This window comes from Heterocephalus glaber, unplaced genomic scaffold (genome assembly GCF_053883595.1).
Source record: "Heterocephalus glaber isolate CG9 unplaced genomic scaffold, H.glaber_assembly_v1.0 deba00001481, whole genome shotgun sequence".
NCBI classification, from domain to species: Eukaryota; Metazoa; Chordata; class Mammalia; order Rodentia; family Bathyergidae; genus Heterocephalus; species Heterocephalus glaber.
The window spans coordinates 12,438,115-12,451,702 of NW_028258317.1; the positions used below are offsets into that span (position 1 = coordinate 12,438,115).

Sequence of the window (13,588 nt, forward strand, 5' to 3'; positions counted from 1 at the left end):
ACAGAGGGGTACAGGAACAGATCAGTCCAGGCCCCACCAGTGATGGGGGAGTTGCCTGAGACTGAGGGTCTGGACATCAGGGCTATGGAACCTCCACTGTGTCCAGAGCCAGCAGTGTCAGATAAGAAGACAGTGAGCTTACCACACACCAGGCACGGGCTGCTCACCTGAGGGGTCAGCCGTAATGCCCACAAGTAAGCAGGAGGACAATCGCTCACTAGGGTCATCAAGTTCAGAAAGTTCTGCTCCTTCTCCTCCTCCCAGAGGAGCCCCACAAGACAAGGGAACAAATGAGGAGCTGAGAAAGCAAACACAGCCCTAGTCCTCCTCTCCAAGGTCTACCTGGCACCAAGGGACAGGAGAGCCTTGAATAGGATCTGAGCACAGAGTTTGAAAACAGCCTGGACTTGGCAACCAGAAATAACAGAAAAACCACAGGGCCTCATGTGATCAGGGAGACACCACCTGGTGCTAGGGTAACAGCCAAGCTGGAACTGAGTATTAGGAGGGAAAAAAAGACTTTCCCCTGTTTAAGCTGCAAGCGTTTGGGCTCCTCAAACAAAAGGGGACACATGGAGTGCCAGGATGTGTGGGGTCCAGAGATATCGGTTGCCTGCAGATCCCTGCTCCTAGCTGGTCCCTCTCTGATGTGCTCTCGAGAAGTTCCCCCATATAGCTGTGAACATGCTGGTATTTCCTAAACCAACTCTCAGAGCCAGCACTTCCCACACCTTCCTATGTGTACTCTACTCGGAGGGCTCAGTGGATACAGGTTCTGATTGGGCATGTGCAGGCTGGGGCCTGAGGTTCTGCATTTTAACAGATTTTGTGGAGCTGCTGATGCTGCTGACTTTTGAACACTGTGCGGCCAAGGTCTTCCAAGCTCTCACAGCTCTTCCCTGTCTTAGCTCTTGGTATCTTGTGCTATAATTAATTTCTAATAGTTACATTCACCTAACAGATTCTAAGGGCCTGGAAAATAGGAACAGCACAGGATTCAGCTGTCTCAGCCCAACACAGGAGATAACACCAAGCAAGGAGTTGGCATTAGGAAGAGATTAACAAAAGAATGAGCAAATGGAGCACTTCCTACTGACTAGGAGGCTTAGCCAAGATGTGTAGAATGGATAGATGTGTGACAAAACCAAACAGAAGTGTCCCACCCCATAGCCTTGACTCAGCTGCCACCCCTCCCACCACACACAGCCAGATCTTCCTGACCACCACCACTGTGCCCTGGACACATGAAAACCATCTTCTTCAGAGACACTCGGTCAGGAAATGTCCCAGAAAGAAGGGGTGTGTACCGTGGAAGGTGATGAGCTCTGGATCCCCAGGTTGTGTGGTACCAAGCTGTAAAGAGAGAACAGCTGGGTCAGACACCCGGAACCTTGCCCAGGCACTACTATGGCCAGGGAGCCACTGTCCCTGGGGAATGTGGCAGAAAAGGCAATGTTGGAATCCCAAATTCCCCAGCAGCCCTGAGCACACAGAATCCCAGGTCTTCAACTGGGAGGCCCATCATGTAGCTGGGATAGAGTAGACATAATTGAAACCCATTGACAAGAAAAAAACAACAAAACAAAACAAAAAACTCAGCACTGGGGAAGCCTAAGACTTTCAGACAACAGAGCATGGCAACAATGAGCACTCTTGGCCTCCATTCTTATCCAATGTTCATTTTGACTCATGCAAGAGACCAGGCACCCAAGCCAGTGACACACCCAGTGCTGAAGCCAGGCCAGCCAGCAGTTTGGCTACTGTGTATAATCAAAGATGAGCATAAGGAACAGGTGTTGACAATAGTGGTAGTTAACCAACTAGAATTAGAATGGAGGGCCTATTCTGGACTCCCCAAGAAGTGCCAGGGTTTGAACTCCAAGCTGTTCTGGATGATAGTTCTTCCCAGATTCCTGCATACTCTTACCCTTGAGAGAGCACCACATGTCACTTTGTATTAAATAGTCCACCTTCACCTTTTTCCTAGTTCATATGTGGACCAAAGGCATCCATCAGGCATTAGGATCCTCCTATGCTGATGGACAGGGCCTGCAAGCTGCTCAGGGGTCACCAAGAAAAGATGGGGGAAGGAAAAGAGGAATCTTCATGAGAAAAACACTTCTAAGTTAAGGATGAAGGTCGCAGCACCAGGCTGATTCCGTGCAGTGGTGCTGATAAGTTCCCCCACTGCAGGTGTGAGCTGTAAATTGCTAGGGTGTCAGAAGGGCTGAAATTAGAAAGGGTTTGTGAAATGCTGGAAGCATTTCAGTTTGAAAATGTTCACTATGAGAGCTGGTCAGAAAATGTCCATGCCCCAGTTCCCATGGTGTCCAGCCAGGCAACATGAAATAATAACTCACTCAAAATGCTCAGAGCCCATGAAATTCTTTTAAGTAACTCCATTCTCCCAAAGGCCATGGTGGCTACAAAAGGTCCTAGCACAGGCCATGGTAATTGCAGTATATTTTCACAGCACTCTAAAGTTTGTCAAGTGCTGTCTCATGGTTGGCCCAATTAAAGCCTGAGGTCATGTAAGTTGGGCAAGGCCTCTGACACCCAGCACTGTGGGAGCCATGACCAGCCCACTGCCAGTTGGGCAGTTTCTCAAAGGGTTCCTCCAGCACTGACACTTTATGTTTCTCTTCAGGCCATCGATATAATCATGCACTGGGTGCTGCTGACTTCACATGCAGTTGAACCAGGAGGCCCCTCTATCACCTTACACAGGTGGACCAGAGCTCTTGGATCCTGGCTTGCACACTTGGATGCCTTAAAGGCCAGACATGGGCACATGTCAGGGGAAACAGCCAAACTGCATCATTTTCAAGCATTGGAGCCCAGCACCTACATCACCAACCCCTATAGGCATCAATTACAAACCCACTTCAAAGACTATTTCTGCATTGTAATCTGCATACTCCTGAGAGCAGAGATCATGCCTGTCTAGCTCACCCCTGTGTCCATAGGCCACAGGAGAATATTCAACACTGGGGAAGTACTCAATAAATATTTGCTGAATGAATAAGAATGATTATGTGCAGTTTCATGACTCATGCCTGTGCACAGAGATTGGCCCACCTTCCTGTGTTTCCCCACAGAATTAAGACTCTCTTAATAATATGGGCCAAACCCCAGAGAAGGTGCTGCTGACAGGCTGAGGGACCAGGCAAGCACATCTGCACTTGCTGCTTTGTAGTTATGAATTATGAAATCTGAATTATGATTCCAACTCCATCATGTCCTGGAACTTTAGACTAGCCAGTGAGCTTCTGTGAGTGAGTTTGTTTCCTCACGATAAAGGGAGAGAGATCAGCCTTGCCCCTCTGGGGTATGCATTGTGATCACTGGCAAGGGAAAAACATTGTAGTTACAGACCTTAGCCCTTAAACTCCCTGTGTAGAGACCACAGGTTAGTGTTGGGATTTTTCTGTTTGAAGGGCTGGGAACTGAACATAGGGCCTCCAGTATTCTAGGCAAGCATTCTGGGTCTACTTTCCTCAATTTTATGTTACACTGAGCATGAAGCTAGAATGGCCACACTAAAAAGAAAAGACACTGCTTTATGGATCATATTAAAAGCAGCCAGGGTGAGCACCCTTACCTGATCCAGTGTATTTCATTGCCATAGTCTGTTATCTAAAGCCTCTAGTCACTTAAGGATCTACACATAGTTGATAGAAGACTCAGAGAGGACATCTGGGGATGGACAAGCCCAGACAAAGACTGATCTTTTTTTCTTTCTGAGTAAAGCCTGATCCTGGAGGCAGTGACCATATGCTACTTACTGGCATTTTGCAGTGTGGCCGGACAGGTACTGGGAACACAGCCTATAGGAAATAGAATAAGAGAGGTGAGGCCAATGGGATACCTGACTCAAGCATAAACCAGTCTGGTGCCCTGCAAGGTCTCCCCCAGCCCCATTCCAACTTACTCCTTTGATGTTAACCACAGCTCCAGGTGGTCCTGGGGGGCCTGGAGGACCAGGTAGGCCAGGTGGGCCCTGAAGGCAGTAAAGATAGAACATGTCAGAATTTGGGTGCTGGGAATGCAGAGGTGGCTGCAGGACATTTTCCCAGGTTCTGGGCAGGCGCACCAGAAGGAAAGGAGGGCCTTTGGTCTGAAAGCAACCAACTTCTCTCTTGGATAGGCCAGTCTGTCCACAGAGCACTTCCACATCCTTAACCTCGCTATGTCTTCATAACAAACCATGGAGAAGACAGCAGAGCAACAAGTACTGTCCTGGGTTGACACATGCAGATGAAGGGAAGCAACCCGCTCAAAGCCACAGGGCAACTTACAGCAAACATTCTGGAACCCAGATTCTGGCTCCCAGAGCAGTGCTCTGTTGGTGGCAGGGACACTCCTGAGAGCAAACTAGGGGACAGAGCTGGGTGCAAGGACCTCTGGAAGTGGTGGTGGAAGAAGAAGAAAAGTTCCTGGATATCACAAGACCTACCCTCTCTCACCCTGCTCTGGACACCAAGGACTCGGCCCTATCCCCAGGGTGACATGGGTGGTGGCAGTCAGTGGTTGTGGCACTCACCTGCATCATTATTCCTCGATCTCCTTTGGCACCCTTGATGCCATTCAGTCCTGGGCGACCCTGAGACCCACAGGAGACTCTTTAGTAAATACCCTGCCCAGGAACCAGCCAGGCCACATGCTCCACCCTTTACACCCAGTCTGAGGAACACTGATACCTACAGGTCGTCCAGGGAGGCCAAATTCTCCTTTGTGTCCTGGTGGTCCCTTGGGACCCTAGAGGCAAAACAAACATCAGACTAGAAAACAAGAGCAACTCAAAGTTCAGAGAGATGGGGGTGCCATGCCCGCTTTAGGGAGCAGTGGTGACTATGAACCATGGAGAGGAGGAAGGTGGGCAAGGGGCAATTACAAAATAGCCACCTATTCAGCTTCTGGTCTCCTACCTCTCCTCTGCTAGAAGCACTTGCTTAGCCCCATCTGACACCCCATTTCCTGCAGGCTGTACCCTATCCAAGGCCCTGAACCTTCACCATCAGGGCTGACTAAGAAGCAAGAGGTCAGCAGCTCAGGGCCTCAGTGCTCAGGTATCTGGGTCGGGGCTGGCTCAGAAGATGGACCTTTACTCTATCTAGGTCACATATCCCAGAATTCCGCTTGTCCCCCAAGCTGAGTACTGCAGCCCTGCCTTCCTCATTTGCCAGCCTGCCCAGGATTTGGTACCTGACCTGGGATAAGATTTGGCTCCTAATGTCCCAAGGACCAGTCTTGGCCTGGCACCCTGTTCTCCAACCAAGTCCTTCAGTGCCAGCTTTCTAGACTCACATGTTTGTCTAGCTACTGCCCTGTTTCAAGCTACTGCAGAAACTGTCATGCCTTCTGGGATCTGGGATGCAGATTAGCCAGCATCTGGGATACAACGCCACCAATCCTATACCGTTTTCCAGAATATGCTCTTCCTCTAATCTGTACCTTCCCAGTCCTATTTCTGGGTCTGCCCTATCTCTCAGAAAAATGGCAGGTTTAAGCTAGCAGCCCTCTAAGTCCTTTCTTTCTGCCACCATTAACACAGATAGCTATGCCCTGAACAACTGCAAATAAAAGACTGCATTGAAATGGGGTCTGCAGTAAAGTTCCCAGTTCACATCACTCTTAAGGAAGGAGTTAGCAGAGCACAGCCCACTTGTTTCATAAGTTCTAGTGCAATATTTCCCAATGTCCATGTAGATGAGAACCACTTAGATCCCATTAAAATGCAGATCCAGTCTGTCAGGGCTGGGCTGGAGGTTCTGCATTTCTAACAAGCTCCCATACAATGGTTGGTGGTGCTGGTGCCTGGGCCATGCTTTGAGTAACAAGACCCTAATGCATTTGCAAAGCAGCTGCAAGCTAAACTAGTCACCAGGGCCACAGTTTGCGCATATGGCATCTTTATGCAAATTACAAGGTGCCCTTACTGACTGTGTTTGGCAAGCTGTGCACAAGCTGGCCTTCAGTGGGACAACAGCCATAGCCATCTGCAGCCGCCTGCTGGCCCTGTTGCTAACTATTTGTATTTCCTATAGTACTGGAGGTTACTGAGCAGTTAACCAGTTGTGAACAAGTTTCTTCCAGTCTGCCTTAGCTCTCAGCTACTGTACTCTGGGTGTCCATTCTGCCTGATTCAGGGACCACAGGCCTTAGAAGGACTTTTAAAGGGTGCACCTTGGAGATTATGGATCATTCAACGACACACATCTGTTACACAAACCTGTGATCCTTTTTCCCTGGGCCTGAGATCCAGCTTCAACCAAACAAACCCCATGTACAATTCTGCAGCTTATAATGTTTCAAATGAATCAAGGGCAGCTTGATCTTTGAAAGTGGTGGGTGTGTAGTGGAAAGAATCTGGATGTAGATTCTGACAGGCTGGCCTGAGATCCTTCATCTGCCATTTACAAGCCACACGACACTGAGAGGTCACTTAAACTCTCTGAACTCTGCTCTCCTTATCTGTAAGACAGAGGTTCAAGCTGAGTGCAGCGGTACATGCCTGCAATTCCAGCTCAGTAGGAGGCTGAAGCAGCAGGACTGCAAATTTAAGCCCAGCCTGGGCAATTTAGCAACTTAGCTAGACCCTGTCTCATAAAAAGAAAAATAAAAAAGGGGCTGGGGATGTAGCTTAGTACAAAAGGCCCTGGATTCATTCCCCATCATCTATCCCTCCCTCCAGAGAACCTGACTTATCAAATGGAGTTCCGATACTCCCAGTTTAGAGTGGTGAGAAATGAGATGATACACAGGGAGGATCAGCACAGTGTCTGACCCACACTGGATGCTCTCCACCTGAACTGTCTTTATTTTGGGAGAAGAATATATGACAGAGCAGTTTACGGCTCATGCCTGAAAGAAATAGTAGTCATGAAAACTGTTCAGATACCCACATGTGCTGCAGATCTCTAGACCAGCAAGGCCAGGGGGGCCTATCATACCACCTAGTCTTAATCCTATTTCTTCCAAGTACAGATGGGCAAAAAGAAATCCAGAGACAGAAGAGGGCATGCTCCAGGTTTCATAGCAAGTAAGGAGCAAATCCAAAATACAAAAGGTGCAGAGAGACTGTGTGGGGTACCTTTGAGGGGTTCCCTGGAAATGGGCAATCTTCAGCCAGCAAGCACTGTGGCCTAACTTTGAAAGCTCACCACCACCTGATCTCCTCTTTCCTGGCCACACAGCTATGCTACCTGTCAAAGCCCCAGAATCTGAGTTCTGGCCAATGAAATATGCTAGAAGTGATGTCTTCCATGGTCTCTTCCCGTGCCCAACCTTTAGCCTGCCAGCTGGAGTCCACAAGATGGCAGAGTCACAGCATGGATGTACCGTGAGTCCTGAGTCACTGTTGGTGTTGGTGGTGGTTGTGGGGTTAATAAGGAGACACCACAGTAGGCTGTGCAAGTGAGAGACATGGCTGTTACTGTATTCAACCGCTGAAATGTTTATGTGGCTGCAGTTTTCCCACCCTAACACACACAGATTTTGTCACATTCTTCGTATTTTCACTACTAAGACAACTAGGTTTAAGTGAGCCAGAGTATGATACATGCTTCAAAGCCCAGTCCAGTTGCAGCTGAGTGATGCGCTGGCTTACCATTGGTCCAGGGGCTCCATGCAGTCCAGGCTCACCCTAAAACAGGGAGATACAGACTTGTCACTCAGAGGAACACTGTCGGGGGTAACAAAGACAGGAAGCCAAAGCAGATGTGTGCCTTCAGGGCCTGGTGACATAATTACCTTTTTCCCCTTCAGCCTTTCCAGAGGAACATCCCCCGTCAGGATGGCACCTGGCTCGCCCTTCTCACCCTGCAATACAGAAAACCTTCTGATGAAGTTGGGCCTCCTCCTGCCACCTTGTCCAGAGGGTCCCCAAAACCTGCCAGTCCTTCTAAATGACTCTTCACTTTTATCTTGCCTTTCTGGTTCCTCCAGCCCCAATACTCCGACATGATCTCTCACTAAAGTCTCAGACCAGTGCTCACTTCAGAGGCACATACACTACAGTGTCGAACCAGCCCGCTATGAGGCTGAGTGTTCCCACAGCCCTTCCCACTGTGTACCATCAGTTCCTATCCCAGGCAAGGGCTGTGATCTGCACACCCTCCAGGGCTCCCACTGATGACAGATCCGTACCCTCGCTCTCAGTGCTCTGGGACCCAGCCCCTCCATGGTCTTGTCTACCTCTAGCCAAGTGACATCCCTCCAGGCACCTCTTGCTCCTGCTGGCTTACTTTCCTAACAACTTGACTTGGGATCTGTCCCCCACCAAAAATCTCTATTCTTGTTTAAACACCTGAAATTGGGAAAGAGATGAAAGTGTAAACACCCAGAGGCCTCTCTCGACATAGGGGCCTCGGGTCTCCACGGGTAATTCGCCTCCGAGTTCCAGGCTCTTGTCCAAACACTTACAAGCACTTGGTCAGGCAAAGCTATTCCAGACATTGGGAAAAAGGAGATAGAAGTCTGGGGCAAGGATACAGGATCCTGACCCCAATCCTGTCTTTAGCAGAGCCATCAACTATCCCTGGAGGCCCTTGAGAACAAGGCCAAGTAGAGGAACCTTCTATAACCTCCAGAGGCTTTCCTGCTGGCCCCTGGGGAGCTGAGCTGGGCCAGGACAGCCTCCTTTAAACAGGGCTGGAAGCAGCCAGGCAGTGGTACCAAAATGAGCAGTGCAGCCTCTTCTCTCCATCCCCCCAAAGGCCACCCCTGGTATGTGGGTCTTACCACTCCACTGGTGAGGAAAGGCAGTCCTGAGCACGCCAGCAGTGAGAAGAAGCAAGCACAAAAGTGTTAGGGGCAGAGGAAGAGGAAGCACATTTGCTGCCATGGCTGAAGCAAAGCTGCCTGGGCACTTGTCCGGGTCATTCAATGTGGCAGAGGGTCGGGGGCAGGGGTTGCACATCAGGCCCTCTAGATGTGTCTGACCTTGCCACACAGGACAAAGAGCATTGAAAAGGCAAGGACCACTCTTGCTCAATCCAGCCTCCTCCTAGCCTACCTTGGCCCTCTCTCACTTCTGCAAGCCCACTTCTGCAAAAGCACCCCCAAGACATCATTCGTGCCTGGCCCCAATTTTTTGCCCAGAACACAGCCCTCTGACCCCTGGAGCTGTGGTCCAACAGGCACTAGGGTCCTCTCTCCTCTTTGGGGGCCAGTGTGGCATGATGGGAGAGGGAGGGACAGAATCCTAACACTCCTTTCTCTCAAAAACCAGGCCCCTCCAACTCCCCATAGCAGGCTCAGAGGTTGCATAAGCTTCCACACCCTTTGCTCTGTGCAGACTTCCACCACAGCAGGCCGAACACTGTCCATTGTCCCTTTGCCCTTAGGGGACAATGGATGAAAGAGGGATGGGATGAGTATATAAATGGATGGGTCCAATCCAGAGTCTTTGAGATCTGTTTGTGGATGTCACTCTCCACTCTCATCTATAAAAACCAACTGAGAAATTAATTCTAAGAGCCAGTGTGGAAGGTACAAAGGCCAGTTCTGTACCCTGGGAGTTCTCAGGAAGTGCTCTGCATACTAAGTATTTATTCCAAAGATTTTGGACCACTACTGTCATTCAACGGCAGAGTGCCCCAACTTATAATTTCTAAGTATCAGCCACTATTTTATTCTTTAACTATGCAGTCTTTCATCCAATAGTCATTTCCAATATCATTTGTGCACCAGCCCCTGTTCTAGTACCCAAGCGATAGAAGAGTGTTCTCAGGGAGCCCATATTCCAATGAAGATACCCCACAGGTGATTAGACAAAGCATAGAGCATGTGAGACCAGCACTGAAGGGGGTGCTGAGTTGCATTCTCTTTCCAAATTATGGTGAAAATCAACTTCACCCACAGAGTGAACTTCATCATGGAAGAACTCTAAGATTAAATAAATTAACAGCTGGAAAGTGACTGCAATAGGCACAGGCCTTCTTTAGGACCTGCTGAAAATATTCTAGAATTAGACAGTGGTGATAGTTGTACAATCTTGTGAATCTACTAAAAATTTACTGAGTCATACAATATAAAGGAATTAACTTTGTTGTATATGAACAATTTCTCAAAGAAGAAAAGGTTAAAAGCTATGCTCAGTCAGATGGAAATGGTTAGCAAATTCAAAAGCACAATCCCACCCTGATACCCAGATCCCTCTTACCTGTTCTCCTTTGAGTCCTGGAAATCCAGGCAAGCCAGTGTCACCTTTTGGTCCTCTAGGGCCCTGGAAGGAATTGTTGGAGGGTACTGTGTTATTAAGATTAAATCTTTCCACCAATCTAAAAGAACAGAGCATGCCATTCCCCAGGTGAATTAACCATGACATTTTCTCAACTTCAAGAGGTTCACAGATTGTGGCCTGGTACAGCAGAGGCAGCTGTGAGCCCTAGGAGACCTGCAGGCCCCACACCTCTTGGAATACTAACTGATAGTGCTGCTGAAGCACTGGTCCTGCTGTTATCTCATCTTATTGCTTCAATTCCCTGATGGCTCCCTAGGCCTTCCTGCAGCCCACCTTCCCCAACACTCGTCCTCCAACACTGTCTTCCTTCACTGGCTCCTACAAGCTGGGATCCAACATCCTATCTGACACCCAAATCCCTCCCAGTACTTCATTTTCCATGCCACTGGTATGACTCCCCTCCCTTGTTCCCCTGTCTCCCCCTTCCTTCTCTGAACTAATGTTCATGCCATCCTCTGCAAAGCCAAACTCCACACCCAGCCAGATGTGACCTCATCTCAACTCCAAGAAGCACTGAATATCTGACAATGATTCATTTGGCCATGACACCCATCCCCGAAGGACATTTAACACTTTATTGATATTTAGCTTTTCACAAGCCCTGTCTTGTCTTCTGGGTGAAAGGGTGAGCTATCCGTGATGGTGGTGCCATTCATATATTTGCAATTATTATTTTTCAGGAGTGAAGTTCTTTCCTTCCCTTTCTCTCAAATCAAGTCTCGAATGAATGCCCAATACACAATATGTCAAATGGAGCTTTTCTTAAAGGAGCTCAGTGGCCTGAATCCTGCCTAGTTGGTCCCCTCCTTCCTCCCTGCAGTGGTTTGGTCTCTTTCTGAACACAGAAATCCTCAGAGGGAAAAATGCTCTGGAACATGCCCTGTGTCTTGGAGCCACCACACTGGGGCTGGAGCTCAGAGATCGGGCTTCTCCTCCTCCTAACCAAGAGGTTGTCCCATGGCTACTGCTGTCTCTTCTGCCTTTTTGTTTTTTGGCAGTGCTGGGGATTGAACCCAGGGCCTTCTGCATGTTAGGAAAGCACTCTACCACTGAGCCATATTCCCAGCTGTTCTGTTTTTTCTGTCTAGTTAACATGCATTTTTGGTGTTTTCATAGTTTATGCACCTTTAGAAAATATAAAAAGTTCAGGAAACTATAACAAAATACAAAGATCATCTATAGATCCACCATCAAGAACCAATTTCCATTGCAGTTTTGATAAATTTCCTTCATTTATCCTAGGAGTAGTGCATGTCACTTGTTGGCATGAGGCCTTTCAGACTTGCAATGTCTTGGAGAAATTGTGCAGGCTTCACCTTGGGGCCAGATCTTTGGCTTCAGCACAAAATCAAAGATTTAGACAAAAATAATCACTTTCTATACCGATAACAGAACTTCACTTTCAACAGGGAAAGTCCCGTAATTGTGCACATACAGACTATTAATTATTAGACTACTATTCTATGGTTTCCCTTCCTCCCCTGATTTTCACTGTTACCAACCTATTTCTTTTAGGCACTATTTAGACTTTACCTACTTGAAATGTTTGACTCATCTATTGTCATTCATAGCAGCCAACTGCTGGCTCAGACTTTGGTCCTGGCATAAAGAGACACGAGTAACATCTAACCCTCCACAAGCTGCTCATGGAGTGGTTGAGGAAAAACAAATACACACAATGGCACAAATATCTGTTATTTAAGTGGAAAAGAATCACCAAGAGTGGTGAAAATAATGCCTTATGGGACTCAAAGAGAAGGACACTTGCAGGTGGGAGCAAGGAGAAAACAACGAACAAGATGGTGTGAAAGTATGGTCATGCAGGGATGGAGAAAACCACCACTCTACGTGGGAGAAGAGCATGAACACGGCTTTGGGGCACAGGTGCAGAATAGTTACTGTAGTACTTACTGGGAATCCAGGCAGCCCAGGCACACCATCAGGCCCCTGTGACATACCAAAGACAGAGCATTTCCAGAGTCAGAGAGAATCGTGCCACAGGGGGCCACTCCCTCCCAGCCCATTTGCACCCAGTGAGCTCACTGTCCCATTTGGTGGAGGAGGATGCTGAGAGGCCCAGGAGGGAGAAGACCATGTGCTCAGAGTCACGCAGCTAGTTAGTACTAGGGCACATGCTACACTGGGGCCACTCAGACTAGCCATTTTCAAGGACCTGGGACACTAAGAATTTGTGCTTCATTATACTGAGGACCAGGGTCTCTTCCTGCCAACCCCAGGTACGTGCTGCTATTGAAGGTATAGGAGTTTGGCAGAAAAAAGAAAGACAGAGGGGAGGAGAGAGGGAGGGAGGGAGAGAGAGAGAGAAAGGAGGAAGGAAGGAGGAAGGGAGGGAAGGAAGGAAGGAAGGAAGGAAGGAAGGAAAAGAAAGAAAAGAAAAGAAAAAGAAAAAGGAAAAGGAAAGATGGGTAGATAAGATGTGACTGCTGCTGAGTACAATAAAACTTGATCCAGCATAGGGATGAGGGGGGCCTGGACTCACACAAGGCCAGGCCAACAGTTGGGAAGAGAGTAGGAAAGAAAGGAAGGGGAGGCATAGTAATGCAGGCAGACAGGGCCTAGGGACTAGCAGATCAGAGATGCCTACTCTTCAATTTTAAGCTGTACATGTCTTGCTTCAGCATCAACCCATCTATCACCCAAAACCTCCAATAGTTTGGGGATAAAAAAGACCCTCCATGAATGGGTTCTTGCTTATTAGCTGGTTTGCCATAGGGTTGATCACTGGGGTCTTTTGGATGGTGTTTTGTTTCATTTATTAATTTTTTCCTTCACACTGAACCATGTCCCCTGCTCTTCTTTTTGTAATTTTGATACAGGTTATCACTAAGTTGCCCAGGCTAGGTTTAAACTTGTGATCCTCCTGCTACAGACTCAAGGGTGCTGGGATTACAGGTGTGTGTGACTTTGCTTGGCTTGGATGGTATATTAATAGTGATCAAGGAAAGGGAGCCAGGTAGATGCAGTGCAGAAGAGACAGCAAGGTCACCCACAGGCAGGTGTTACTCCACAGAAGGAGAAAGCCAGGGGCAGAGGAGCCTTCCAGGTAACTACAGAAATCTTGGGGCAGATCCTGGTTTCCCCCGAGGATATGCACGGATGGATGAGCAGGCCAACCTCATTGGGATCTGCAGGGTGGGCAGCCCTAGTGGACATCTGCATCGCACAGCTGTAGAGGAGTAAGCCTGCCTCCAAGGTGATTTACACAGATCACAGAATACAGAGCACTTTCACACTCCTCACTTCCTATAAACTGCCCAAATCGTAGCACAATGCTATCAAGAAGGGAATCAGGGGAGGAAAGGGGGTGTAACCCTGAGGCTC

At 48.4% G+C, this 13,588-nt stretch overlaps 1 protein-coding gene across 1 annotated transcript in view; it reads right to left on the bottom strand.

Moving 5' to 3' along the window:
• Col15a1 (collagen type XV alpha 1 chain) overlaps positions 1-13,588 on the bottom strand; it is a 101,333-nt gene that overhangs the window by 16,151 nt on the left and 71,594 nt on the right. Inside the window, exons 23-31 of the mRNA XM_021244521.2 lie at positions 12,158-12,193; positions 10,166-10,228; positions 7,753-7,821; positions 7,610-7,645; positions 4,705-4,758; positions 4,544-4,603; positions 3,932-4,000; positions 3,786-3,827; positions 1,308-1,353 (exon numbers count right to left, since the gene is read on the bottom strand). Of these exons, the coding sequence (XP_021100180.2) occupies positions 1,308-1,353; positions 3,786-3,827; positions 3,932-4,000; positions 4,544-4,603; positions 4,705-4,758; positions 7,610-7,645; positions 7,753-7,821; positions 10,166-10,228; positions 12,158-12,193 (475 nt within the window). The remainder of the gene's footprint in view (positions 1-1,307; positions 1,354-3,785; positions 3,828-3,931; positions 4,001-4,543; positions 4,604-4,704; positions 4,759-7,609; positions 7,646-7,752; positions 7,822-10,165; positions 10,229-12,157; positions 12,194-13,588) is intronic.